At 39.9% G+C, this 27,787-nt stretch overlaps 1 protein-coding gene across 6 annotated transcripts in view; it reads left to right on the top strand.

The window, feature by feature from the left end:
* Positions 1-25,222, top strand: part of grm8b (glutamate receptor, metabotropic 8b) — a 227,285-nt gene extending 202,063 nt beyond the window's left edge. For 2 of the 6 annotated variants that reach the window (XM_013131660.3, XM_020044957.2), the window contains 4 exons: positions 8,691-8,830; positions 9,115-10,050; positions 21,475-21,721; positions 24,636-25,222. In XM_013131660.3, the coding sequence (XP_012987114.1) occupies positions 8,691-8,830; positions 9,115-10,050; positions 21,475-21,721; positions 24,636-24,685 (1,373 nt within the window). In that variant the 3' untranslated portion in view covers positions 24,686-25,222. The other 4 variants (XM_034288511.1, XM_029114809.2, XM_020044956.3 and 1 more) reach the window with 4 other exon arrangements.
* The last annotated feature ends 2,565 nt before the right edge of the window (positions 25,223-27,787 follow it).

Genomic DNA, 27,787 nt, shown 5'->3' with positions numbered 1-27,787 from the left:
GTAATTTTAAGGAAATTATTGAACTTTGTGCTAATTAATGCAATTACACACTGCGGAATGGATCGCATTGCTCCCACTGAAAACGATCTCAAATGCACCTGTGTTAAAGTATGAAGGATAACATAGTCTATGAAGTTTTGAGGAGCTGAAATTAATCTCAAATGCAATTGTTTGGACGTCATTGTCATGTCTGATTGTAAAATGCACGTTTCTGTGGGCTATGTTTTACCCTACCTTGTTATCGGGGGTGATTGAGGAGGAGGACGATAATGGAAATTCACCTGCTTTTATAATTTGGCCATAGGTAGCCAAGTATTTTAAGTAGACTATCAAATGTAGCCTTTGAAAATACATCGGGATAGTGGAAACTGATAAGGAGCAAGTTGCTGCACACACAGAACCCTTGATTCTGGTTAGAGATTATACAAATATGAGTTAAATAGAAATGCTATGGAAATGATTATGCCACTGGTTTATTTGCTCTTTATATTGTATGGTGTAAACTTAATTTGATGAAAGATTGATGAAAAAGTCTGACATATCTGGTAAGGCCTTAACTACAGTGCCATTTGGAAATTGTCCGTTGAGCCCCAAGACAAGATTATGTTGAGGAACAGATTTCGGAAAGGGTACCAAAAAATGCACCATTGAAGGTCCCCACAATCACAGTGGCCTTCATCATTTGTAAATGGAAAATGTTTGGAACCACCAACACTCTTACAAAAGCTTCCTAAAGAGAATTTAATGTAACACTTCCAGAAATAAATAAACTGAACAATGCAGGGATTTTGTCTATGATTGTCAATGAAATCTGGCATCCCTGGGCAGGCTTGTAGTACCCGTCTGCACTTATTGTTTACCAGTAACTTTGTTATTATTTGACAGGTATTTTTTCTATATAGCATTGGAGTGTAAGCATTCATGTTGTGAATAGTATTTCTTCTACACTAGTTTAAGAATCCTGCCTAACAATGCGATAGTAGGCTACAAGTCAGCCTATAAAACCTAGAATCCTAGGCCAGCTTTGCCTCCCCTAACTCTGACCTTCTTCTCCAACTGGTTCCGATCATGCTTGCTTGTTGCGTGAATCCACCTGCTTAAACATTGCTTCTAGCAATTGAATATTATTTGTAATCTAATCTAAGCATTAATGTCGTTGCTGGTCACGTTTCCACCAAACATTCTAATTGTGGAATTAATAATGTCCATACTCTGTATGAATGTCTCCTGTTTATTGTTTGTAGATAAACATTCTCTAGCCACCTTTACTAGCTTATGCCACTGTGTATTCAACTAGACTACCTTATACATTTGGTTGAATTTGGGAATATAGACACTAGTATTTAATTGTGGCTATCAGTCCATCGGGAAAAGCTACTGTTTAAAGGCCACCACTTAAAATCGGTTCAAACAACATATCAGCCTAAACATCAAAGGGCAATACTTTGAAGAGCAAAGGTGTGATATAGTGTTGTCAAATGCCTGCACACCTTTCAGATCTCCAGATAAGAGGGTCTGATAAGTGTTATACACTGTAGCCTAACGTAGCAGATGGTGTACTTGGTGCCTTAATCAATAGAACAATGGTAGGAGATGTTAGAACTATGGGATCAGAGACCTTCTATTTATGGTCTATGTATATATGCTGGCAGTTATTGTGATAAGTTAGGGGCCAACATTTAAGGGCTGTGACAACTTGCATTTATGTACTTTCAAGTCCAGCACTGTCCAAAGTTCACAACAAATATACAGTGGGGAGAACAAGTATTTGATACACTGCCGATTTTGCAGGTTTTCCTACTTACAAAGCATGTAGAGGTCTGTAATTTTTATCATAGGTACACTTCAACTGTGAGCGACGGGATCTAAAACAAAAATCCAGAAAATCCCAGAAAAGTGGGTTTTAAGTGGAAAATTTGAATATAATCTAAAAGTGTGATTAGTCGCGATTAACTACTGAAGGTAATGCAATTGGCAGTGTCAGGAAGGCATTCAGTGGTTGAGAAACACACTTTTCTAAGATTTCTGAGAGGAACGGTAGGTTCGATATTGGCCTATAATTGTTTAATATATCTGGATTCAGATTAGATTTCTTCAGAAGAGGCTTTATTTCCACAATTATTTTACTTTCATCATTGGTTGACCTAGCACAGGAAGTAGCTCCTTAAGTAGTTTTGTTGGTATCGGGTCTAGTTGAGAATGTGTGGGTTTGGAACTCATTAATAGTGTCGAGCGATATAGTTTCAAAAAATTCAAGTGTCCCCATTGACACCAGGTCAGAGAAGTTCTGGGTATTCTCAGGACAACTGATATTTTGAGGACTATACCTATTTAAGGAGGAGCCAGTTATATGTTTTACACTCACCTAAAGGATTATTAGTAGCACCATACTAATACAGTGTTTGACCCCCTTTTGCCTTCAGAACTGCTTTAATTCTACGTGGCACTGATTCAACAAGGTGCTGAAAGCATTCTTTAGAAATGTTGGCCCATATTGATAGGATAGCATCTTGCAATTGATGGAGATTTGTGGGAAGCACATCCAGGGCACAGAGCTCCCGTTCCACCACATCCCGAACATGCTCTATTGGGTTGTGATCTGGTGACTGTGGGGGCCATTTCAGTACAGTGAACTCATTGTCATGTTCAAGAAACCAATTTGAAATGATTCGAGCTTTGTGACATGGTGCATTATCCTGCTGGAAGTAGCCATCAGAGGATGGGTACATGGTGGTCATAAAGGGATGAACATGGTCAGAAACAATGCTCAGGTAGGCCGTGGCATTTAAACAATGCCCAATTGGCACTAAGGGGCCTAAAGTGTGCCACGAAAACATCCCCCACACCATTACACCACCACCAGCAGCCTGCAGAGTGGTAAGAAGGCATGATGGATCCATGTTCTCATTCTGTTTACGCCAAATTCTGACTCTACCATCTGAATGTCTCAACAGAAATCGAGACTCATCAGACAAGGCAACATTCTTCCAGTCTTCAACTGTCCAATTTTGGTGAGCTCGTGCAAATTGTAGCCTCTTTTTCCTATTTGAAGTGGTGATGAGTGGTACCCGGTGTGGTCTTCTGCTGTTGTAGCCCATCTGCCTCAAGGATGTGCCTGTTGTGGCTTCACAAATGCTTTGCTGCATACCTCGGTTGTAACGAGTGGTTATTTCAGTCAAAGTTGCTCTTCTATCAGCTTGAATCAGTCGGCCCATTCTCCTCTGACCTCTAGCATCAACAAGGCATACTGGATGTTTTTCCCTTTTCACACCATTCTTTGTAAATCCTAGAAATGGTTGTGCGTGAAAATCCCAATAACTGAGCAGATTGTGAAATACTCAGACCGGCTCGTCTGGCACCAACAACCATGCCACGCTCAAAATTGCTTAAATCACCTTTCTTTCCCATTCTGACATTCAGTTTGGAGTTCAGGAGATTGTCTTGACAAGGACCACATACTTAAATGCATTGAAGCAACTGCCATGTGATTGGTTGATTAGATAATTGCATTAATGAGAAATTGAACAGGTGTTCCTAATAATCCTTTAGGTGATAATTGTGATGATCTATTCATCAAAAAAGTTCCTGTATTCATTTTTTGTTAACTTTGCAACTGTATCAAAGAAAATGTTTTGATTTTTTTGGTTTACCGGTCAATCTATGTTCCTACTCTCACCTATGGTCATGAGCTTTGGGTCATGACCGAAAGGACAAGATCCCGGATACAGGCGGCCGAAATGAGCTTTCTCCGCAGGGTGGCCGGGCGATCCCTTAGAGATAGGGTGAGAAGCTCGGTCATCCGGGAGGAGCTCAGAGTAGAGCCGCTGCTCCTCCACATCGAGAGGGGTCAGCTGAGGTGGCTTGGGCATCTGTTTCGGATGCCTCCGGAACGCCTTCCTGGGAAGGTGTTCCGGTCCCGTCCCACCGGGAGGAGACCCCGGGGAAGACCTAGGACACGCTGGAGGGACTATGTCTCCCGGCTGGCCTGGGAACGCCTCGGTGTCCCCCCGGAAGAGCTGGAGGAAGTGTCTGGGGAGAGGGAAGTCTGGGCATCCCTGCTTAGACTGCTGCCCCCGCGACCCGGCCCCGGATAAGCGGAAGAAGATGATGATGATGATGATGATGGTTCACCCAATCAGGTTGGAGAAATAAGCTGATCAAGCGTATGTGAGTGCTTTCGATATTGTAGTGTAGTGTCTATCCAGGCCAGTCAGAATACTTCCAACTTGGTGGAGCGCCACTTTCGCTCCAGTTTTCTGGAGGCTTGCTTGTGTGCTCTAGTACTGTTTGTGTACCAGGAAGCAAGTTTAACGGTAAATGTAATGAGACTGCGATCCGATATTCCAGGATTATGGGGAATAATTATTAGATCCACAATATCTATTTCTCGTGACTGGTCTAAGGTATGAGTTTGGCAGTGTGTTGGACCTGAGACATCTTGGACAAAACCCATTGAGTCAGTTACGGCTCCAAAGGCTTTTTGAAGAAGGTCATTGGACTTTTCCATATGAATATTGAAATCACCAAAAATTAATTACTTTGGACTAGGCCTTAAACGTCTTCATAACATTATGTATAGAGGAAACAGGAACATCAACATCAACTATAAAAATAAAAAAAACATGAAAATAATGATGCATTGTTCATGTTTGATGTGACATTATGATTGGTGTGTATACATGTTTTGTTTTTTCTAGGTGGAGTAATTGTCTCATTATGTCAATCCAGACTTTCCTTCCTGTGAATAGGCAAGAAAATAATATTTATATATATTTTCAAACGATTTTGAAATGTGGACCCTGATGTGACACTTTGGGTCCTGTATGTACAGTGGGGAGAACAAGTATTTGATACATTGCCGATTTTGCAGGTTTTCCCACTTACAAAGCATGTAGAAGTCTGTAATAAGTCCTCTTCAGCTGTGAGTAATGGAATCTAAAACAAAAATCCAGAAAATCACATGTGATTTTTAAGTAATTAATTTGCATTTTATTGCATGACATAAATATTTGGTACAGAAACCTTTGTTTGCAATTAGAGATCATACGTTTCCTGTAGTTCTTGACCAGATTTTGAGCCACTCCTCCATACAGACCTTCTCCAGATCTTTCAGGTTTCGGGGCGGTCGCTGGGCAATGCTGACTTTCAGCTCCCTCCAAAGATTTTCTATTGGGTTCAGGTCTGGAGACTGGCTAGGCCACTCCAGGAGATGTTTCTTACGGAGCCACTCCTTAGTTGCCCTGGCTGTGTTTTTCGGGTCATTGTCATGCTGGAAGACCCAGCCACGACCCATCTTCAATGCTCTTACTGAGGGAAGGAGGTTGTTGGCCAAACACGGCGAGTGGAGTTTAGACCAAAAAGCTCTATTTTTGTCTCATCAGACCACATGACCTTCTCTCATTCCTCCTCTGGATCATCCAAATGGTCATTGGCAAACTTCAGATGGGCCTCAACATGCGCTGGCTTGAGCAGGGGGACCTAGCGTGTGCTGCAGGATTTTTATCTATGACGGCATAGTGTGTTACTAATAGTTTTCTTTGAGACTGTGGTCCCAGCTCTCTTCAGGTCATTGACCAGGTCCTGCCGTGTAGTTCTGGGATGATCCCTCTCCTTCCTCATGATCATTGATGCCCTACGAGGTGAGATTTTGCATGGAGCCCCAGACCGAGGGAGATTGAGCGTTATCTTGAACTTCTTCCATTTTCTAATAATTGCTCCAACAGTTGTTGCCTTCTCACCAAGCTGCTTGCCTATTGTCCTGTAGCTCATCCCAGCCTTGTGCAGATCTACAATTTTATCCCTGATGTCCTTACACAGCTCTCTGGTCTTGGCCATTGTGGAGAGGTTGGAGTCTGTTTGATTGAGTGTGTAGACAGGTGGTGTATCAAATACTTGTTCTCCACACTGTATAGGAAGACTCATATTCATGTTGAAGAAAGTAGATCTTTAATGTAATCATAACTTGTGCCCATTCACTAATCATACATTACAGAGGGTGTCTGGTCTTTAATAAAAAATCCTGTTGAAAGAATCTTCATTGGAAACTGTGTGGGTGATTGGAGGGTTGAGAGTGGGTCAACCCGTAATTATGTCTCGTCCAACCACATAATCATCTATGTAAAGTGCCACTGTATAGAAATTGAGGCACATTTATTCAAGTTACAATCAGGAGGCTGATTGCAGATTGGTTAGGAAAAAAATATTACCAGGACATTGAGTAATTGTTTTAAGTCCCCATGCAGTCTTTTTAATTAATAGTTTTTTTTTTTCTTCATTACAATAGATCACTGTGTGCTTTTTATAATGAGTCTCCTTTGCAATGCTCACTCTGATTGTGTGGGCCCTTTGTTCAAAATATTTACATAGAGATCTGATTGGCTTGTAGGATGGTCCAGAATTGTCCCCCATACCCAGTCATACAGATCTGATTGGCTTGTAGGAAAGTCCAGAGACATCCCCACAGCCAATCAAGTATCTGTCTTGAAGGATGGTCCAGAGCCATCCCCCATACCCAGTCATTATTCTGTTATAATCAAGTTAGTCGTAAATTCATGATGTTGGCCAAATGTACCATCCCACACAACTTATTTTGAATGTAAACTGTTCTTGCTGTAACTCGGCCAACTTCTTTATGCTGCAGGCACATTAGGGCTATAAGGTTTAATTTTCTTAAAATGATAGAAATCATACTTATGAGAAGCTTAAGGGGGCGAGCAATGCAAGTAGGAGATCCTATTCCGTGTTCTGTCATGCATGCATTTTTTGGGGTAGGGAACATATAATCATTTAAGCTCCTTCTAAAATGCACCTTCTAAACAAAATACGTTAGAAACTTTGGCCACAGGTAAAATCCACAGAACCCAGTCCACTCTGTTCCTAACAAACTCAACTTCAGGGAACAGTAAACTGTATATATGTATTGAGGCCAGATGTTCCATTGATGAGAAAAATCTGCAGAATGTTGGCCCAGTTCAATCTTGCTCCACAGGCTCCCAGTGCCCAGCCTCTTTCCTTAGGGAGTGGAAATAACAACCAGATGCTTCACATTTACACACCCTGTAAGCATCTGGCTCCTGGTTCTGTGACCTCACCTTGTGAGGATAATGACACTGAGCTTTTTAAAATGTTTAATTAGATTGGTGAATACACTGGGAGGGAGACCAAAAACATAGGTTTTAAAAGCCAAAGACTTCCAGGAATGGATGTAAAACAGACTTCACAAATCAGACAGGGGTTTGGGGTTTATGTGACAGGATTGTTAATTTTCTTTAAATATAAATCCACAAAAGTTGATGTAGCAGAAACTACAGCCTATCATTCCTGCTGTTTATAACTATAAACAAGTGAACAAATGCCTTTTGTATATGTGTGCTAGGCTAGTGTTGCCAAAAAGCTAATTTGGTACTATGTAGATGGATTAATAGCTTACCTGGCGAGGATAAATATACAGAACTCTGCATCACTATTCTGGACAATTCCTTTATCACTCAAAAGAGATTCAAATATTTAGTGAAATCCTCTCCCAAGCTTTATCACCATTTTCTTGGGACTGGTAACGTTTTATTTTCTTTTGTGCAAAAGGTTATTTTCTGCTTTTGTACGGTAGAAATCTTACAAATGTCTCCTTTCAAATTTGAACAATGTATTGGTTGCATAGACATTATCTCAGTTGTTGCTGTGGATGTAGCGGAATGCTTGTGTATCGGCTCCTGAACAATGCAGTTAGTCTAATTAAGTAACTAATGTGAAACAAGAAAGAGAAAGTCTGCACTGGTACAAATAATAAATTACATAGACAGCATCATCATGTGAGTGATGGTTAATGGGAAACACATGCCACAAATTGACTTTTCCAACCTCCACAATGCTGTGATAACAAGGCAAACATATATACGTGTAATGTGGGTATTTCAGTAACATATGACAATGGCTTATTGCAATGGTTCATGATGCCAATCCCTGATGTATTAGTTCTTAAAATACAAATGAAGATGTACAATTACCTTCAGACTGGTGGATTTCCTCCTGTGTCTAATTTAGACTCACTTGTGCTAAAGGAAGAGGAAGGTAGCTAGGCCGTGCATGGCCAAACAATCAGAGCTATTCTTCCTGTTTAATTTCCAACTCTCTGCCAAGCTACCGCAAGGAAAGAGGGTGATAGGTGCAGTGGCAAAGCGTGTGAGTGGATTAATTTATCTCTGACAGGCACAGGAAGTGAAGCGTCTGCACAGAGCTGTGGGTGGTGTTTGGGAGACAAGTCGCATCTCTTTATCTGATACTTCAGGCCCAATCCGCCTGACTTCTCTGCAGTAAATTTAATAATACATAGCTATCCTGACTGTGTTGGATTTTGCAGGTTTTAAGGACCTGAGGTGATACGTGAGCAACGTTACTGTAGGCAGGTCTTCTGGGAGACAAGATAGCTACCTGAAAGGAGTTTGGAGCTTGGCAGTGGAGATTGTAGTAAATAATGACTGCTAAACCATTTCTTTAGCAGTATCTGACAAGCATACTGACAAACAACCTTGAGAGATATTTGCTTCACACAGTGGCAGTGCGTTTCCCCTCCAATCAGGTAAAAGCAGGGGATTCAAAGCCTTGTACACTAATCCAAGTCCTTGTGTCAGTGATATTTTCTCTATATTGATTTACATTCTTCAATTAAATTAATAAAGTTTCCTGTTTTACAGGAAGTGCTGGTACTCCAGTCACATTTAATGAGAATGGTGATGCTCCAGGGCGCTATGACATCTTTCAGTACCAGATCAACAACCGGTCCACAGCAGGCTACAAGGTCATTGGCCACTGGACCGACCAGCTTTACTTAAATGTAAGGACAATAAGCGTTAATCATCTTTTCTTCCAAGTTCGATAAATAGGTTGTCTCGTTATTGTATGGTATGTTGTATTACTTGTTGATGAATTCAATTTACCTCCATGAGAACTCTTTTTCCACAATATCTGTTATATCAATATCATAGGGTAAATCTACAAATAAGTTAAAAAATGAAAGATTTCAAATGTGATGATCATGATGCTCAGTAATGAAGTGTTAATTAGTCATCTTCTTTTGGTGATTTTTTAGATTAATGTTACACGTCTTGCTCCCTCCAGATAGATGCCATGCAGTGGACCAATGGAGATTCCTCTGTGCCTGCCTCAGTGTGCAGCCTGCCCTGCAAGATGGGCGAGAGAAAGAAGGTGGTGAAGGGCGTACCATGTTGCTGGCACTGCGAACGCTGTGAGGGCTACCATTTCCAGGCCAGTGAGTTTGTATGTGAGCTGTGCCCGTATGAGCAGCGCCCCGACCAGAACCGCACCGGGTGCCAACCTATCCCGATCATCAAGCTGGAGTGGCACTCACCCTGGGCATTGGTGCCAGTCTTCATCTCTGTGCTGGGCATTCTGGCTACCACCTTTGTCATTGTCACCTTTGTGCGCTACCATGACACGCCCATTGTCCGAGCTTCGGGCCGGGAGATGAGCTATGTTCTGCTAACGGGCATATTCCTTTGCTACGCTATCACCTTCCCCATGATCGCAGCCCCTGACGTTTCCGTTTGCTCCTTCAGGCGCATCTTCCTGGGCCTGGGGATGTGCTTCAGCTATGCGGCTCTGCTTACCAAAACCAACCGCATCCACCGCATCTTCGAGCAGGGCAAGAAGGCCGTGACTGCGCCGCGGTTCATCTCCCCAGCCTCCCAGCTGGTCATTACCTTCAGCCTGATCTCTGTCCAGTTACTGGGAGTTTTGGTGTGGTTCGCCGCCGACCCACCACACACGGTGGTGGACTATGGCGAGCAGCGCACGCAGGACCCAGAGAATGCCCGCGGGGTTCTCAAGTGTGACATCTCGGACCTCTCACTCATCTGCTCACTTGGATACAGTATCCTCCTGATGGTCACATGCACTGTTTACGCCATCAAGACCAGGGGAGTGCCGGAGACCTTCAATGAGGCCAAGCCTATTGGATTTACTATGTATACTACATGCATCATTTGGTTAGCTTTTATACCGATCTTCTTTGGGACGGCACAGTCAGCGGAAAGGGTGAGTCTCAATTGGTTGTGTGATTGTATTTCATGCACTTACATCAACTGCCCTATGTGTAGCTTGGTAATATAATCAAATATGCTTATTTTGTATGCATAGGCTGTCACCTCCACCTAATGCAAACATGCATACTGTATACATTGGATCACACGCAAGGGAATAAGATGCAATCAGATCAACACAGTAAAATGAACATACTTATATACAACCTTTTTACCTGTGGGTCCTTGATGTAGTGACCCTAGAAGGGGATGAAACAAGATGTGGCATGGTTTCTTAGCACATGCTTGGACAGAAAATGGCTTACTCATTCTCACAGCAAGTTTTCCATGGTTAAATAAACACTGTGTTAAAATTGGGTCCATATATACAAGACCCGGCGGCGTGGGCAGTGCACACCTCCAACCAGAATGTTTTGTCCCCCAAAAATAGTTTGGGTTAGAAGTTTCTTAATAATTACTGTTGGGAATGTAGCCCTCATGCTTTCGTCTGCAAATGCGATCGAAGATCTTCTTTAAGTGATGTGATCACTAAGCTACAAAGAATGTGTAACTATTGCAGTTACTAAAAGCTTTTGAATTTGATTGACAACTGTGTATTTTGCTTTTATATAGCTTTAGTAAGCCAAGCATGCTGTAATTTTTTGCTTTGCGTCCACATGCTAAAGTTACTATTCTACATTGGTGAGTAGGATAAATGTGCCCACCCATGGAAATCAAGTGCCCATCCAACACGTTTGTTCTAGCGCCGGGCCTGGTATATACACTGGAACAAGTATTCAATTACTTGACTATGTGTGGTTTAAATGTAAAACTATATTTGAAAATGTACCAAAGAACCTTGTCCTTCAGGTGAATTGTAGAGTTTTCACTAATGACTGATTTGGTTAGTGACAGACATATTAAGCATTCATACGTATTTGGTGCGTAAGACCTCACTAGCTGAGATTTAAGCACATTTTTTATACATTAATTCTTTGACTGCACCCAGAAACTTACCAACACCACTTTAAACCATGCTGATGATTATCATATTTCCCATTGGGGGTGGAGTTTTACAATTATTCGTAAATGTATTCAAGAATTAATCTTATGCGTCCAGGTAAGATGCTTTGGTTCGTTTCATGGTCTTTCCAACCCTAGGAGTCATTCTGCATGCAGGTTAAAGGTGATATATAAAAATAAATCCAAATGGTGTATACTGCTACTCTGGCTGGATTCCATCAGTATTACATTAATTTGCAAGTACACTATGACTTTTCTTACTTATGTTTCCAGTAAGGGTTTATACCATCCAAACTGGAACAATTATTTCAGAAGTGGGTGCAAAAGTTAAAGTTACATTTTATATTGGTTTAATAAATCTATAGTGAACTCCAGTATTTGGACAGTGACACATGATTGTTATATTTTTGTACACTGTATTCCATCACTTTGGAGATGAAAATATACAGTGGCTATGGGGTTATGTAGAGTTGTTAAATTGTAATAAGTATAACTTTTTATTGAGTGGTTCAAAGTGATATGTGTGACTTTTAGGATAAAACTAAGGTTTAATGACTTAGGAAATAGGCATGTATTTCATATATACAATGCAAAGCCATATATAAAAGTTTGATAACTCTAAAATTCACCTGACAGACACCAGAAAGGCACTCCGGAAATATATTAAAATATGATTTAATATTTTAAAACTGGTTGCAATATTTTCTTCCACATTTAACACTGGGTTAATTTAACACTGGAGAATTTGCATTGTATAGATGTGGTGGCAGATGTGCCTTGCAATTAAAAGATCTGACCAGTAAGCAAAAGGTTGCTAGACTAATCACTAAACAAGCAAGCTGAAAAATCTGTTGTTCTCTCGTTGAGTAACAAAGTTTACCCTAATTGCTCCGTGGGCATCTAATGTGGCAGCCCCCTATACCGATCCAATTTGGTTTAAAACCAGGAGTCAAATTTCAGTTGAACCTTCAACTGACGAGTAACATAATGTAATCCTTAATCTTTATTGTGACGTGCTAGCTCAGGGGTGAGGTTTGGCATGTCAGAGCTGTAATCGAGCTGTAATCATCATAAGTTCAATGATTAATGGGAACACGAAAATGTTTTGTGTACTGTGTGTGTATTTTTCAGTAAATTCATCCCTCCTTTGGCTAATATGTTGGGAACCTCAGAGGCTGTTTGGTGATAGAGGTAGTAGACATGGACCTTGGTCAGTGTTGTGTTACCTATAAGCTCGTAGCCTAATCTTTTTGTCCCTGTGTGTTTACTATTCTGTCCCTGTCTGTTTACTATTCACCAGTGCTGAGCGATTAGTGCTTTTCACTATATTATTAGCAGGTAAGTGTAAAGGCCATAACAGTTACACTTTAAAAGCATGGTATCTTAAAATAAAATGAGAAACTTAGCTCCCAATCTCCACATTGCATATTCTGTCTTTCCATGGGATTACATGCACAATTTTGTCAGTGTCATACCACACACACACACACTAGCAAATCCCATGGCAATACAATGCTTTCAATTGATCCAAATACTGCAGCACATTGGACAATTTCAAATACTTTCAAAGACTACAATAAATAGCCTGTATGAATGATTTCAAAGAGAGATTTATTTCATTGAAGTTTTCTAACGGAACCTATCCGATATCAAATTAAGTAACTGTTCTGCATCTGGTTTGCCAAAGAAAGGCTTTGTTTCCTTCCCTCTATTTTTGGACCAGATCTCATTAGTACAGTGTTCTTGTGAGTTAGAGTTTCTTCTATCACATTGGTATGGAAGAGGCGGGGGGATGTGAAACAATGTGTGGTCCCCAACAATTAATACTTTATACACATGGGAATTGGCCTATAGGGATAGGCAATATTGAAATGTTTCCCACGAGCATATGCATAAATATGGAAGCAAGTGAAGTGAAATGGAACAGTGGTTATTTTTCCATAAAAGATTATGGAGGAATGATTATACCCAAGGTGAGGACAGAATAGTTTACCTGACAATTCAGAGAACCAAACCATAATAATTTTGTTGTGCTCAGAAAGGAGTCATTCACTTTTGTGTTCTACATTGACCTTTCTTCTCAGTCAACAAAAGAAAGTAGACTAGTTCTTTTTAGAAAGAATGATGGTTATGATGCAATGCAGGTCTTTTGGTGGCCCTTAGATTTGGTTTGGGGCACCACCTACAGGCAAAGAAAATGTAATAGTCCCCTTTACAATGGAAAGTGAAACGTAAATTTCATGGAATTTTATTAAGTTTGCCATGGAAAGTAGTGATACATCTTTTTTTAAAGTGGATTTTCTGCAATACAATACATTTTGCCATCTCTGTGGTTTTAACGCTGATTATTTACAATTTTGCTATGTACGCCATAATATGTACATTGCTACAATTATGCCTACGTATTTTTATATGAATGCTACTAAATGATAAAACTGTAGTAATATAACACAAAATTTAAGTCAATTTAAGCAATTTTCATTTATGGCAAAACATTTATTTCAGATTCAAAAGCTGGTGTTGCCCATTCGGTAGAAAAAACTTAATGCAGCCATATCTTGTAATTGTCTATTAGATTTTTTATTTGACTGGGAAATCTTTGGAAGTTGCTTGTCCCATTTCCTCACAGAACTGCTTCAACTGTGTTATGTTTGAGGGCTTTCTTGCATGTACAGCTGGCTTCAAGTCCTCCCACACCATGTATATATGGGCCTTGACACAGTCATTTCATTACCCTTCATTTGTATGTATATTTTTTTGCCAAGTGTTTTGGATCATTGTCCTGTTGCATTTTCATTTCAGATTCAGATTTTTCACAGATGGCCTCAAACTCTCCTCAAGTATTCTGTGATACAATGCAGAATTCAAAGTAAACTCAGTGTTGACAAACTGACCAGGCCCTGAGGCAGCAAAGCAGACCCAAGCCATAATGCGCCTGCCACCAGGCTTAATAGTAAGTATGGGCTTCTTCTGTTCAAAGGCAGTGTTTTTCTTTGCCAAACAAATTGTCTGGCATTGCAGCCAATCAATTCCACCTTTCTCTTATCCGTTAAGAATAAAAAGTATGCATTATTTACAGAATTTCCCTCATATAGACAACAAAACATTTGCAAGAGTTGCCCAATCAGTGGGGGTAATAGGTTCAACTCCTTATCCTGCAATGTTCAGTAGAGTTTTCAATTAAATACAGTGTTTAAGTTCTCTGACATCATGAACTGTGCTTTGACTGTTATGTACCATATTTCGTTTTTAATGTACCAAAAAAGCCTCCAACGCATTAAGCAACTGTAGACCAATGGAACCTTAAAGAAAGTTATGTGAAATGTGTATGGTACGTATGAAGCAAGATTCCTCAGATTCATTCTTCAGCATTCTTGTTTTTACTGTGGCTTCCAACACAAGAGTTCTCTATTTAAATCTTGGAAACACCTTGATCTTTATTATTCTGCAAAATGTTGTATCTGCTATTCTCTGAAACAAGAAACATAACTGTTGCTTAAGGTACGGTATTGATTTGTGTGTCCCTTTTTCCTCAGGCATCGATACAACAATCCCACTTCTATCCAATGTTGATATACAGTATGCTACAGTAATAACATGGTACAGCGCATAAACCTATAGGCATCAATGAATGACTGGGATTCTGTCCATTATAATTGTTCATTTTATTCGGTCTCCTTTTAGATGATATCACTCTTGTAATGTTGCTAATTTATTCGGTTTTTGCACATCCGCAGTGTAGCTCTGAGCATGATGCATGAAACTCACCACTAACCAATAGATTGATGGTTGAGGATTTTGTCTTCAGAGAGAATGTTAATATATGTTATTAATCTGCAGAAAATACTGGACCTTAACAAGTCACCTCTACAACCATCACATTCTTAGAGAACAGTAAACAACATATCAAAATATTTAGTTGTCGATTAAGAAAAAAGTGGGAACAAACTGGACATGACTATTACTCAGTATTCCCCAGTAATCATATCAAGCTATTTAATAGCTGTATAAATGCCCATGTCTGTCACTTTAGAAACAGATGCTTGCCACTTCCAGTTTCATCACACTAAGGTACAGTAGGCTAATACCCATGTGTGGGGCGTGTGCACTTTCCCTGGCTGAGATTGTCAACTGATATGTCATTTTCCAACCCATTTTTATGGTTGCACGTTAATGCTTGTTATTCCTCAGATTAAAATTCCCCCAAAACATTGATCTTTTGAGTTTATGTCACCACAATTTCCATTTCCACATGTTTTGTAAAGGACATGCAAAGTCTCAGCATTAGTCCTATACAAATAATGTATGCAGTGTTTATAGATAATTTCCATTTAACATTTAATAAGCATAGTCTTTCGGAAGGCGTGTTTTTTTTTCTCAGTTCCTTCATTTCCTCATCCTAATTTCCGAAACATTGAGTCGATTTTCCATCAGAAGTAAGTTGTTATAAATGTCACCAGTGTGTGGAGATGACATTCTAAAAGGTCATTTAGGTTCATTGCCGCTGTGGGCAAATTAGGTTATCCACTTCCTATAAATCAATTAGCCTACTCGTCTATGGCTTCCTTGTTTCATGCAGTAGCTTGGTCAGATCTATATATGCTGAACTGTGAGGGCTGTTGGTACCTGACTAGTTGGTATTGCTGTACAGTTCCTCATCATGTAATTCCTCTCCAGGTCTCGTTGCCTTGTTTCAAGGACAGATGGCAAGATGATTACTAATGGCATAATATTTATAGGGGTGGGCCTCCCAGGTTGCTCCATTAGCTGGTTGTGGCTTGCTGTCCCTGATTGACCATCTGAATTGGCTCAGCACAGACCAGAGTGATGGATGGATAGCTTGTCCCATCATGCTCTAGCGATACCCTCTGGTAGATTGGGTTTGTGCAAGTTAAGGTTGATGGTTGTGGGATGGTTCTTTTCTGATCGGTTGGGTTAAGTCACTTGTGAAATGAAGAAAAAACAGCATGCGTCTAAGGACAGTTGACAATTTCCAAGTCTCCCAACAGCATTGGGAGTCCCTGCGATAAGACAAGTTTATAAATACAAATTGAATATCGCAAAAGAGAAAAGCCTGGGGAAAAGATAGACATTAAAAAGTCAGTATTGTCTGAGAGAAAAGGAGGTCTAAAGCAGGAGTTTATATTCTGATTTTTTAGTGTGAGGCAGCTTGATGTACTTCTACTCCCAATTGCCAGGACACTAGTTTACCACAGGGCTTTACCCACAATGCCAAGTGCCAGACCGAGGTCATCAAAAAAATATATATGTTTGGGGATCTAGTCAGGGAGGACAGGGAGTGTGTTAGGCATGATACTGCTCTTTGAAGCAATGCTAAAATATTACTTAATCATAAACTATAATTATTAGCTATAATGTTTGTAATGTTACTACAAGTTTATATACTTAAACTTGTAAAAGAAAGAACACATTTTTGGAAGTTTCAACACTACTCAATTCTTTTCTGTGAAACAAATAATGTGTTATTTGACCCAAGACAACCCTCTTTTCAGTAGAAATATAACTGGAGCTTAAATGATGGCTATGGATGGTGGCAATAATAATATGGTTTGTATTGACTTTCTTCCCAGAAGTTCAAGGTATATGAGAACGATATGCAGTGGACCGAAGGTAATCGTCACTTTAGAGACTTGTGGAAGAATGTATAAAAATAAATTGATAGAAGAATGGGGCAAGTTGGAGCTGGTATATTTATGATAGCTTACACATATCGTATCACAGACCTCTTCAGCAGAATAACGACTCAATCTAGCTTTCAAAAAAAGATGTGGTAAATTCAGCATTGGCATGGATTGATATACAGATGGAGTCTCGTCAATTCCAAAATGCATAAATACAGTATGATACTGTATGTATACTGAAGTTATAAAACATACACTCACCTAAAGGATTATTAGGAACACCTGTTCAATTTCTCATTAATGCAATTATCTAATCAACCAATCACATGGCAGTTGCTTCAATGCATTTAGGGGTGTGGTCCTGGTCAAGACAATCTCCTGAACTCCAAACTGAATGTCAGAATGGGAAAGAAAGGTGATTTAAGCAATTTTGAGCGTGGCATGGTTGTTGGTGCCAGACGGGCCGGCCTGAGTATTTCACAATCTGCTCAGTTACTGGGATTTTCACGCACAACCATTTCTAGGGTTTACAAAGAATGGTGTGAAAAGGGAAAACATCCAGTATGCGGCAGTCCTGTGGGCGAAAATGCCTTGTTGATGCTAGAGGTCAGAGGAGAATGGGCCGACTGATTCAAGCTGATAGAAGAGCAACTTTGACTCAAATAACCACTCATTACAACCGAGGTATGCAGCAAAGCATTTGTGAAGCCACAACACGCACAACCTTGAGGCGGATGGGCTACAACAGCAGAAGACCCCACCGGGTACCACTCATCTCCACTACAAATAGGAAAAAGAGGCTACAATTTGCACGAGCTCACCAAAATTGGACAGTTGAAGACTGGAAGAATGTTGCCTGGTCTGATGAGTCTCGATTTCTGTTGAGACATTCGGATGGTAGAGTCAGAATTTGGCGTAAACAGAATGAGAACATGGATCCATCATGCCTTGTTACCACTGTGCAGGCTGGTGGTGGTGGTGTAATGGTGTGGGGGACGTTATCATGGCACACTTTAGGCCCCTTAGTGCCAAATTGGACATTGTTTAAATGCCACGGCCTACCTGAGCATTGTTTCTGACCATGTCCATCCCTTTATGACCACCATGTACCCATCCTCTGATGGCTACTTCCAGCAGGATAATGCACCATGTCACAAAGCTTGAATCATTTCAAATTGGTTTCTTGAACATGACAATGAGTTCACTGTACTGAAATGGCCCCCAAAGTCACCAGATCTCAACCCAATAGAGCATCTTTGGGATGTGGTGGAACGGGAGCTTCGTGCCCTGGATGTGCATCCAACAAATCTCCATTAAATGCAAGATGCTATCCTATCAATATGGGCCAACATTTCTTAAGAATGCTTTCAGCACCTTGTTGAATCAATGCCACGTAGAATTAAGGCAGTTCTGAAGGCGAAAGGGGGTCAAACACAGTATTAGTATGGTGTTCCTAATAGTCCTTTAGGTGAGTGTACATTTGTTCTTCATCATAGAGCCGAAAACTCAAGTACAGTGTGGTGCCAAAAGCATGTAATTCTCAATTTGTTCAGATTAATTTTAATAATATGCTATTTTCTAGAGTGACTTTGAGTTAGTACATTCATCGTAAGATGGATAGCTGGGACAATCGCACAACTCAATATTAGTATGTATACTTTACTCAGTGAAGTTGAGCTTCACGAAAAAGGTTTCCATGGCCGAGCAGCTTTACGCAAGCCTCACATCAAAATGCGCAGTGCCAAGTGTCGGCTGGTGTGGTTTAAAGCTCAGCGTCACTGTACTCTGGCAGTGGAAAAGTGTTCTCTGGAGTGATGAATCATGCTTCACTAACTGGCAGTCTGATGGGCTAGTCTGGGTGTGGCTGATGCCAGGAGAACACTATGTACTGGAATGCATAGTGCCGACTGTAAAGTTTGGTGGAGGAGGGATAATGGTCTGGGGCTGTGTTTCAGGGTCTGGGCTAGGCCCCTTTGTTTTAGTGAAGGATCTTCTTAATGCTACAGGATACAACACATTTTAGACAATGTTTCTGTTCTAGACATGGGATCCATAAAGACATGGTTTGACATGGTTGATGCGGAGGAACCTGAGTGGCGTACACAGAGCCCTGACCTCAACCCCACTGAACACATTTGGCCTGGTCTTCTTGTCCAACATCAGTGCCTGACCTCACAAATGCTTTTTTGGCTGAATGGGCACAAATTTGCACAGAGACACAGCTTTTATAACTGCAATATGAGCTTGTACAACAAGCTCATGTTGTTGTGATGGTCGGGTATCCACATACTTTTGGTCATATAGTGTATATAATAATATATAATAATGAGAAACTCTGTCCTCCTTTAACCCCACAACCACTATAAACATTGTGCTTATGAGCATGTGTTTATTACTCAATCTCTTTGCTCTGCCATGGCCACATTTGCAAGCTCTGGCGGTAAATGTCACTGAGCTTCATGCCCCAGATTCTTGGCTGACCTAAAAGCAAGTGTTCCTTAGCTCTTGCCTTTTGAAGCACACACCATTACTCTTATTATAGATCTAAAGCAGCTGCTTAACTGTCTCGAACTCGGGCTTGCCATCCGCCACAACTGGAGGCTCATTGGAAAACTTTCTGCAGCCAAGATAATAGCATCCCCTCTGTAAGTCATTAAAGGGATAGTTTGTCCAAAAATCATATTTCGGTGACAGTCCCCTTACCCCAAGTAGGTCATTCAGGCACATCCACAATCCATTATTCAGCTCTGTCTCAGTCTGTAATTAGCGTTGTTAGCATCATACTAATTCACGAATGGAAACTGTATGTATCCCTATCGCAAAGCTGCATTGCAAGCGGAAAACTACTCTAAAAAACTGCAAACTAAGACAAGGGGTGTTTTTTTTTACCTCAAAGAAGATTAAAATGTTGTATTCCTCATAATACATTTAAATTTTCGCAATATAATTCTCATTTCAATAAAACGTGTACCGGTCAGTTTTGTTCACAATTGTATCAATCCATGTGTTTGTTTGGGAAGTGTAAGTGTATACACTATAAACAAAAGTTAGTAATCGCAAGCTAAAAAGCAAGTTACCTATTTCGTCTTTGATATCCACCTCGGACAATCACATTTTATTTTCTTGAGAGAGAAAGGAAAATACATATATATGTATTGCAATCGCCTTTAATCCTCTTCTAAGTGAACGGGGGTTACGATCCTCTGTATTAAAATGTTTCTTGCAACAATTGTATGTCTCGTTAGCGAAGTTTCTCTATTGGTTTTCCCACAATACGACTCGGTAGAGTTATTGTCCCAATTGCAGAGCGGGTAGAATTTTATTAACTCAAGATCCATGAGCAGGCAGAAGTTGACATCGATACTTACAAACAAAGGAAATCCAGAAGGTCAAAGTTTATTTATCAAATGCACCGAATAACACAGCGTCATCCTGCACTATGAAATTCTTGTGACTTGTAAATTCTTGATGTCATACAACATCTACGTAGTAAGAATTAAGAAATATATAAAGCAAAAATATTGCAATAATATACCTAAGTGCAACCTAGCAGCAATTTTAAAAAGCTATACGAAGCAACCAATCTTAACATAGCTTATTGAGGTTAAAGTTCATGTTCACCGAAGAACAGAAGATGTGTATGGTGGAAAATGTTCGCTAGTGCCAGTTTGAAGTCAGCCAATTCCGCTGGCTGTTTTGTCTGTGTACAGATGGAAAAATCAATGCTACTGTGACTGATACCTGAATGTGGTCGGAAGTGTTTTAGAGTAGTTTTCTGCTTGCAATGTATCTTTCTGATAAAGTTTGAACCATTTCCATTCATGAATTTGGACTACACCAATAACAGTCACTACAGACTGGGACAGAGCTGAATAATTTTGATTGTTTGAAAAAGTGTATTCAGGAATAATGTTTATCAAGTGGACTTTCAGAAAAATGTGAATTTTGGACAAACTATCCCTTTAACCAATTACTTTGTTTGTGAACCAGCATGGCTGACCTTGAAATCTACATCTTAAAGTAGGTCTGTGAAATAGTCTAAGCTTTGTTGTCACATTATCAATCATTCCTAAATGTTTGTATAAATGCTCTCTAAATGGTTTTATGCTTGAACGTCTACCATACATTTTCATAATGATACCTTGATGTTTGATGTAATGGTTTCCTCTGAGGAGATGTTTAGACTCAAGGGAGATGTGCCATCTGTTGCCAGTTCCTCTTCATTCTCTACCACACTAACTACACAGATATGGCTGAGTAGACACCCTTTGAGAATTCTCACTGTCAGTTTACTGCTCAATGAGAGTGCCATTAGTTGTATTCAAGATTCTAAACGCTGTTGCTATGACTACTGGAGATGGTCTCTGAGCAGGAGTGTTTGCTGTGCATGCAGGAGTGTTCGCATCAATGGTTCTTGACAGGCATTTTGGTACAGAAACATTGGAAAGAAAGCAAGGAATCATACCGCTGGTAAAGCCTGGTTAAGCTCCACAGGTGGGAGAGGAGGGGAGGTGTGCACGTGTTGTCAGGGTACGTCACCTGGGTCGTCCGTGGTAGAATGGGTCCCTTATAACAACCGGAATAGTATACTTCCGGAACATTCCATGGTTACACACTGTGCATGACTATGTGGTGTTGTGCAATATGATTTGATCGATACCGGCTGCTGGGTCAGAGTTCACAAATGTTCCCCTCCCCGTTGTTTTCTTTGCAGCCACTCAGGTGAATGTACTCTCTTCCTTCCCCCTTCTCTATCTCTTTCTGTGTGTCATCAGATGTACATCCAGACAGCCACGCTGACCGTTTCCCTCAGCCTCAGCGCCTCCGTCTCTCTGGGGATGCTCTACATGCCCAAGGTCTACATCATCATCTTCCACCCCGAGCAGAACGTCCCCAAGCGAAAGCGCAGCTTCAAGGCTATTGTCACCGTTGCCACGATGACCAGCAAGTTGTCCCAGCTGGCCTCTGAGCGACCCAACGGGGAGGTGAAGACAGAACTCTGCGAGGGCACGGATGCCAGCAGTAAGTAGAAAAACATTATCCCCTCACTTATTTCATATTATACCACCGCCCCCAGTTTGTTCGCCCATCATTTCATTGTTGTCATTTTTGTGTAGTGTAGCCTATGTTGGGCTTTAGAATTCATACTTACTGTAAAATAAACAGCAGGTTGTCACCTATAGTTACAGTATCTGAAATACTGTTCTTGAAATCAGCTTGTTTTAAATGTTGTATGCTCCTTTTTAAGAATTTGAAAGACACCTGAGAACTGATAAAGCGTAAGTTTTAATGCTCAATTTTAGACTATATTTTAGACTATAAAAGCTGGTTCTTTTTCTGAGTAGAAGTTCCATAAAGACAAGTATTAAATTGCTCATTTGACAAAATTGTGCTGACTGCACAGTGAGGAAAAACAAGGAAATATATATATAATTTTCATTCATACAGTGGGGAGAACAAGTATTTGATACACTGCCGATTTTGCAGGGTTTCCTACTTACAAAATATGTAGAGGTCTGTAATTTTTATCATTGGTACACTTCAGCTGTGAGAGACGGAATCTAAAACAAAAATCCAGAAAATCACATTGTATGATTTTTAAATAATTAATTTGCATTTTATTGCATGACATAAGTATTTGATCACCTACCAACCAGTAAGAATTCCGTCTCTCACAGACCTGTTAGTTTTTCTTTAAGAAGCCCTCCTGTTCTCCACTCATTACCTGTAACTGCACCTGTTTGAACTCGTTACCTGTATAAAAGACACCTGTCCACACACTCAATCAAACAGACTAACCTCTCCACAATGGCCAAGACCAGAGAGCTGTGTAAGGACATCAGGGATAAAATTGTAGATCTGCACAAGGCTGGGATGGGCTACAGGACAATAGGCAAGCAGCTTGGTGAGAAGGCAACAACTGTTGGTGAAATTATTAGAAAATGGAAGAAGTTCAAGATGGACAGTCAATCTCCCTCGGTCTGGGGCAGGCAAGATCTCACCTCGTGGGGCATCAATGATCATGAGGAAGGTGAGGGATCAGCCCAGAACTACATGGCAGGTCAATGACCTGAAGAGAGCTGGGACCACAGTCTAAAAGAAAACCATTAGTAACACACTACGCCATCATGGATTAAAATCCTGCAGCGCACACAAGCTCCCCCTGCTCAAGCCAGAGCATGTCCAGGCCCTTCTGAAGTTTGCCAATGACCATCTGGATGATCCAGAGGAGGAATGGGAGAAGGTCATGTGGTCTGATGAGACAAAAATAGAGCTTTTTGGTCTAAACTCCACTCGCTGTGATTGGAGGAAGAAGAAGGATGAGTACAACCCCAAGAACACCATCCCAACCGTGACTCATGGAGGTGGAAACATCATTCTTTGGGGATGTATTTCTGCAAAAGGGACAGGACGACTGCACCGTATTGAGAAGAGGATGGATGGGGCCATGTATCGTGAGATCTTGGCCAACAACCTCCTTCCCTCAGTAAGAGCATTGAAGATGGGTCGTGGCTGGGTCTTCCAGCATGACAACGACCCGAAACACACAGCCAGGGCAACTAAGGAGTGGCTCCGTAAGAAGCATCTCAAGGTCCTGGAGTGGTCTAGCCAGTCTCCAGACCTGAACCCAATAGAAAATCTTTGGAGGGAGCTGAAAGTCCGTATTGCCCAGCGACAGCCCCGAAACCTGAAGGATCTGGAGAAGGTCTGTATGGAGGAGTGGGCCAAAATCCCTGCTGCAGTGTGTGCAAACCTGGTCAAGAACTACAGGAAACAGATGATCTCTGTAATTGCAAAAAAGAAATCTGTACCAAATATTAAGTTCTGCTTTTCTGATGTATCAAATACTTATGTCATGCAATAAAATGCAAATGAATTACTTAAAAATCATACAATGGGATTTTCTGGATTTTTGTCTTAGATTCCATCACTCACAGTTGAAGAGTGCCTATGATAAAAATCAACAGTGTATCAAATACTTGTTCTCCCCACTATATCTCATTAGGATGTAATTTTCTGCTTTTAAATTATGTTACTTTTTTCACTATAACTCTGCTTTAGAACAGAAAATATAAACTTCATTATGAGTAATACGTAAAAAGCTATATGACACAAAAGGCTGTATCATTAACACAGTCGCAGGTAAATGCCATACTGTATCATTGACCCATTTATCTATGAGCATATTCATCAGACAGCACTGCCTTGCTTGCCTAATAGCTTTTATAAAACATTTGGGTAATGAAAAGGTTGGGAACACCTGCAATAGATAGAACTTAGTGAAAAAACCTAAATCAATAAACTTTCTGTCAAAACAGGAATACAAAATTAGAAGCCCCAATCCATTGTAAAATGTACTTTATTGCCTACTAAGTGTTATCACCGCCAATATGACTTGAAGGCTCACTGTGTATCAATGCAGTGCAATGTGCACAAGCAGAACTACTGACAAAGGAACTCATCATTCATCATTAAAAACACAGGGGGTATGCTTTCATAGACAGCAGTCCCAGACATGACAATAGCACAACATGATATTGAGTGATAACTAGACTTGTTCGACATCTAAGTAACATTATGATAAAGTGGCTCATGTAGCAGGAGGTAGATGCTCAATTGCTGCGTTTACTGTATTTTTATGCAATTAAAAATATTCCAAAATTCTATTTGGAAAACAGCAAAACAAGAAAAAAAATGGCTACAAACTTGTAAAGGTAAATACCACTAGTCAGTTGTCATGACCAATTGCATAAAATGGTCAATACATACATCTAATTTTATTTCATATTGGTATGTTGATTGTAAGCCAGGATATCCTCAATATTCTATTAAGGTATGCATTTAAGGAATGATTGAAAACAAATCATTGAGTACAAAAGGAATCACTGCCCTCAAGGAAACTAACATACTTTTCATCTATTCTTTGCCTTTACAGTGCCATCATCCAAAACAACATATGTCAGCTACACCAATCATGCTATCTGAAGAGTGAAGCCCAGAATAGAGGATTACGGAGGAATTCCACATGCAGACTTGGAAGTGTCAGATACACACATGACAGGGCCCTCCAACAAGCATGAGACATTGATATTGCTCTGAGTCAAAATGACAACCAAGAAGGTGGCAGCCAAAATAAATATGCCTGCTCTTTCATGTTCACAGACAGAGTTAAATGGCCTGCTAGAAGCAGACAACATAGAATGAATGGTCACTAAACAAATCATCCAAGAGACAGGATGGTGAAGCAAGGCCAAAATCAAAACCTCATTTAAAACAGAATTTTAAAAGAATTTGGTGGGATCAACCATGTTAGTTGTTATTCTAGTTGTATGTATTTTGTGGTTGTGAAGATTTCAAATTTTTGTCTCATGTCGTCTGACCTGCTTTACGAGATGAGTTGATCTCTGTATCGGCTAACTGAATTGTAGCCTTGAGTTGTGAAATCTGTAAATGCCATGGTTTAAGCATGCACATTTTTATACAAATACTTTATTTATAATAAAGGAATGTTTTGGGAATGTTTAGCATTGTTGGATGTGTATCTGAAGTTAAATATAAATTCAAAATAATGGAATATCATTGAACACAATAACCAATTTATCAGTAATTTAAAATAGTTGCATGTTTGCCTTGACCTGAATTGGGCACACAAAACCAAGATGTCATCTAGGCAAATTACTGCATATAAATAATTTATAAAGTCTCAAAGCAAACTATGAAAATATATAGAGCACCTAAAAAATCCATGGTCTCAAAGGAAAACAAACAACATTAGTCTATGCTTCCCCTGAGCCAAACTGTATGCAGTACTGGGAAAAGTATGTCATGAGCTTTCCTGTGAGCATAATGTAATGCAACTAGAGGGAAAATGCAATTAACCACAGTTTGAAAATATTTGCTCAGTTTTAACATTTCACTGACTGCACAAAGTCACCAAGCCATGAAAATAATGTTTTTGTAGACACATTGACAAAAATCCCAACAATTACATAATGCTCAGAACTGTTGCTGCAAGTCAAGCTGTCAAGTTGTATGAGTAATATTCAAAAAGATAATCATAGGGTGCACAAAGACATGTTTAGCACTCTACTAATTTGTGCCATATTACCATTTTGGCAGTATATTCCCATTTTGGAACAATAGCATAGAGATAGAGGAAATCTAAAACAGACCAAAAAAGAGAATTCTGCAATGCTTTTGTAATGGCAGTTGAAAAGAATCAAATCAAAAACGTGCTTCATACATGCAATGTAATATGCTTCATTAACTAAAGGGTATCAACTAACAGTGAGATGTTTACTTGCGGGCTCATTTCACTTTCTAAAAAAGTGACAAGAATATTAAGATGGAAGATGTTAACACAAGGTATATATAGTCATTTCAATTGCAATTCCAATGGTAAAAACGCAGTTAGTACCATTACCCGGTTGGTATGCATGGTGTACGGGTGGTCTAAGCATTATGTACATGTAGGTAGGGTTAGAAACGGATTTGGAAATAAGTCATGACAACCCAGGTGTTGTCGTGTCATAACTCTCGAGTAAGGGCTGTTTGTAGCCCTGAGGCAGACCTGAGGACCAGGGCACATCATTTGGAATGGAGTTATCGCATGATAACTTCCAGGTTTTGATGCCTTTTAACCTTTAATAAAACAGTTGCTTACCTATTTTAACCAAACATTTTATTTTAAGTACTAAAACTGGAGAGAGAGTCTGCATAACACACACAAGCATCAGTACTGATCAAAAGGTAAGCTAAGTATCAATGGCTCTAAAAGATAAAACCTATTACCGTTTTTTTGGACAATCTGTGTATTTGCAGATACAGTACACATTTTAAAATGCATGAATATGAACTATAGCAGTAATTACCAATTTTACTGTTACTTGTTGGATTTTGTTTTAATATACCAACATCGGTTCTAAAATTCAAAATGTAATTGTTAAATGATCCTTGGAATGGTTCTCTTTAAAAATATAATCCAGTGATAGGAATAAATACTGCTGGTTGAACAAGCAAAGGTAAATCAATAGAAGTAAAAACTCCTAAAACGTAATAAATATGCATACATTTTCTGCTGAAGAAAGGAGGGCAGGTAGAATTTGAGTGATGGACTCTTTGGAAATTCTACATATATTTCCCTGGTTGATTATATATTTCACTAGGTGAAGCTGGGAGAACAAAAGAGCTTCTCCTTGGTACATATTAGGTAGCTATATTTGTATTTTCTTATGTTTAAATTCTCCACAAATGCTCTGTCTTCTGTTTATCCATATTACTAACTGTTGATAAAAAAAAAAAAAACTACATTTTCATTGACAGAGTGGTCACAGGAGATCAATTGGAATATCAACGTCCCATAATCTTCCTTCAAAGAGTTTGGATACTAGCAGCAAATGTATTGTGGTTATGATCATGCATGTCCTTGGAAACACCATTCCTCAATAGCTACAAACCTTTTTTTAACATGTTTCAGATTTATTTGAGTTTTGGCCAAATTACAACATCCAAACATGGCTCAGTGTGATGACTACTTTCCCAGTCATATTGATGTTTTGGCACACACTCCACCACCCAGGGAGACTATCAAGTATGTTGTAGCAAATGCACCTATAGTCTTTCCTGTGGTGGTCTTTTATCAGTGACAAACACTATAAGGATCTATGCCTACAGTAAGAGTGTGACTTTACAGGGCTGTATTTGGAATTACCATCATGTCCATCTACCTTTAGTGAGCTCTTTTGTGAGGGAGACTGAAGATCTGCACCATAAGCTTAATTGGCTCTTTGACAGACATCCTGAATGTTTCCTGCTACTAAGCACTTCCTCCATGCTCCAGGACGGTTGGCCACTCAGCCAATTATCCACTGAGAAGTTTCAATACTCTAATGATGCTTAGTATATCACTCTTGGGAGTAGTGAGATCTGAGTGAATAGAAATCAATTAGGCATGCCATGTGTTTTGGCAGTCCAATATATTTTCAACCATTCCCAGAAAAAAATCTTTGTGAAATGTTTCTTAAATGTAATTGATTTTATAGCATAGAACTTAACTGTAAGTTAAGACTATGGTACGTTAACTTTAGG

This window comes from Esox lucius, chromosome 19, assembly GCF_011004845.1.
Source record: "Esox lucius isolate fEsoLuc1 chromosome 19, fEsoLuc1.pri, whole genome shotgun sequence".
NCBI lineage: Eukaryota > Metazoa > Chordata > Actinopteri > Esociformes > Esocidae > Esox > Esox lucius.
The sequence above is the reverse complement of the archived record's forward strand: the minus strand, read 5'-3'. Positions and strand labels throughout refer to the sequence as shown.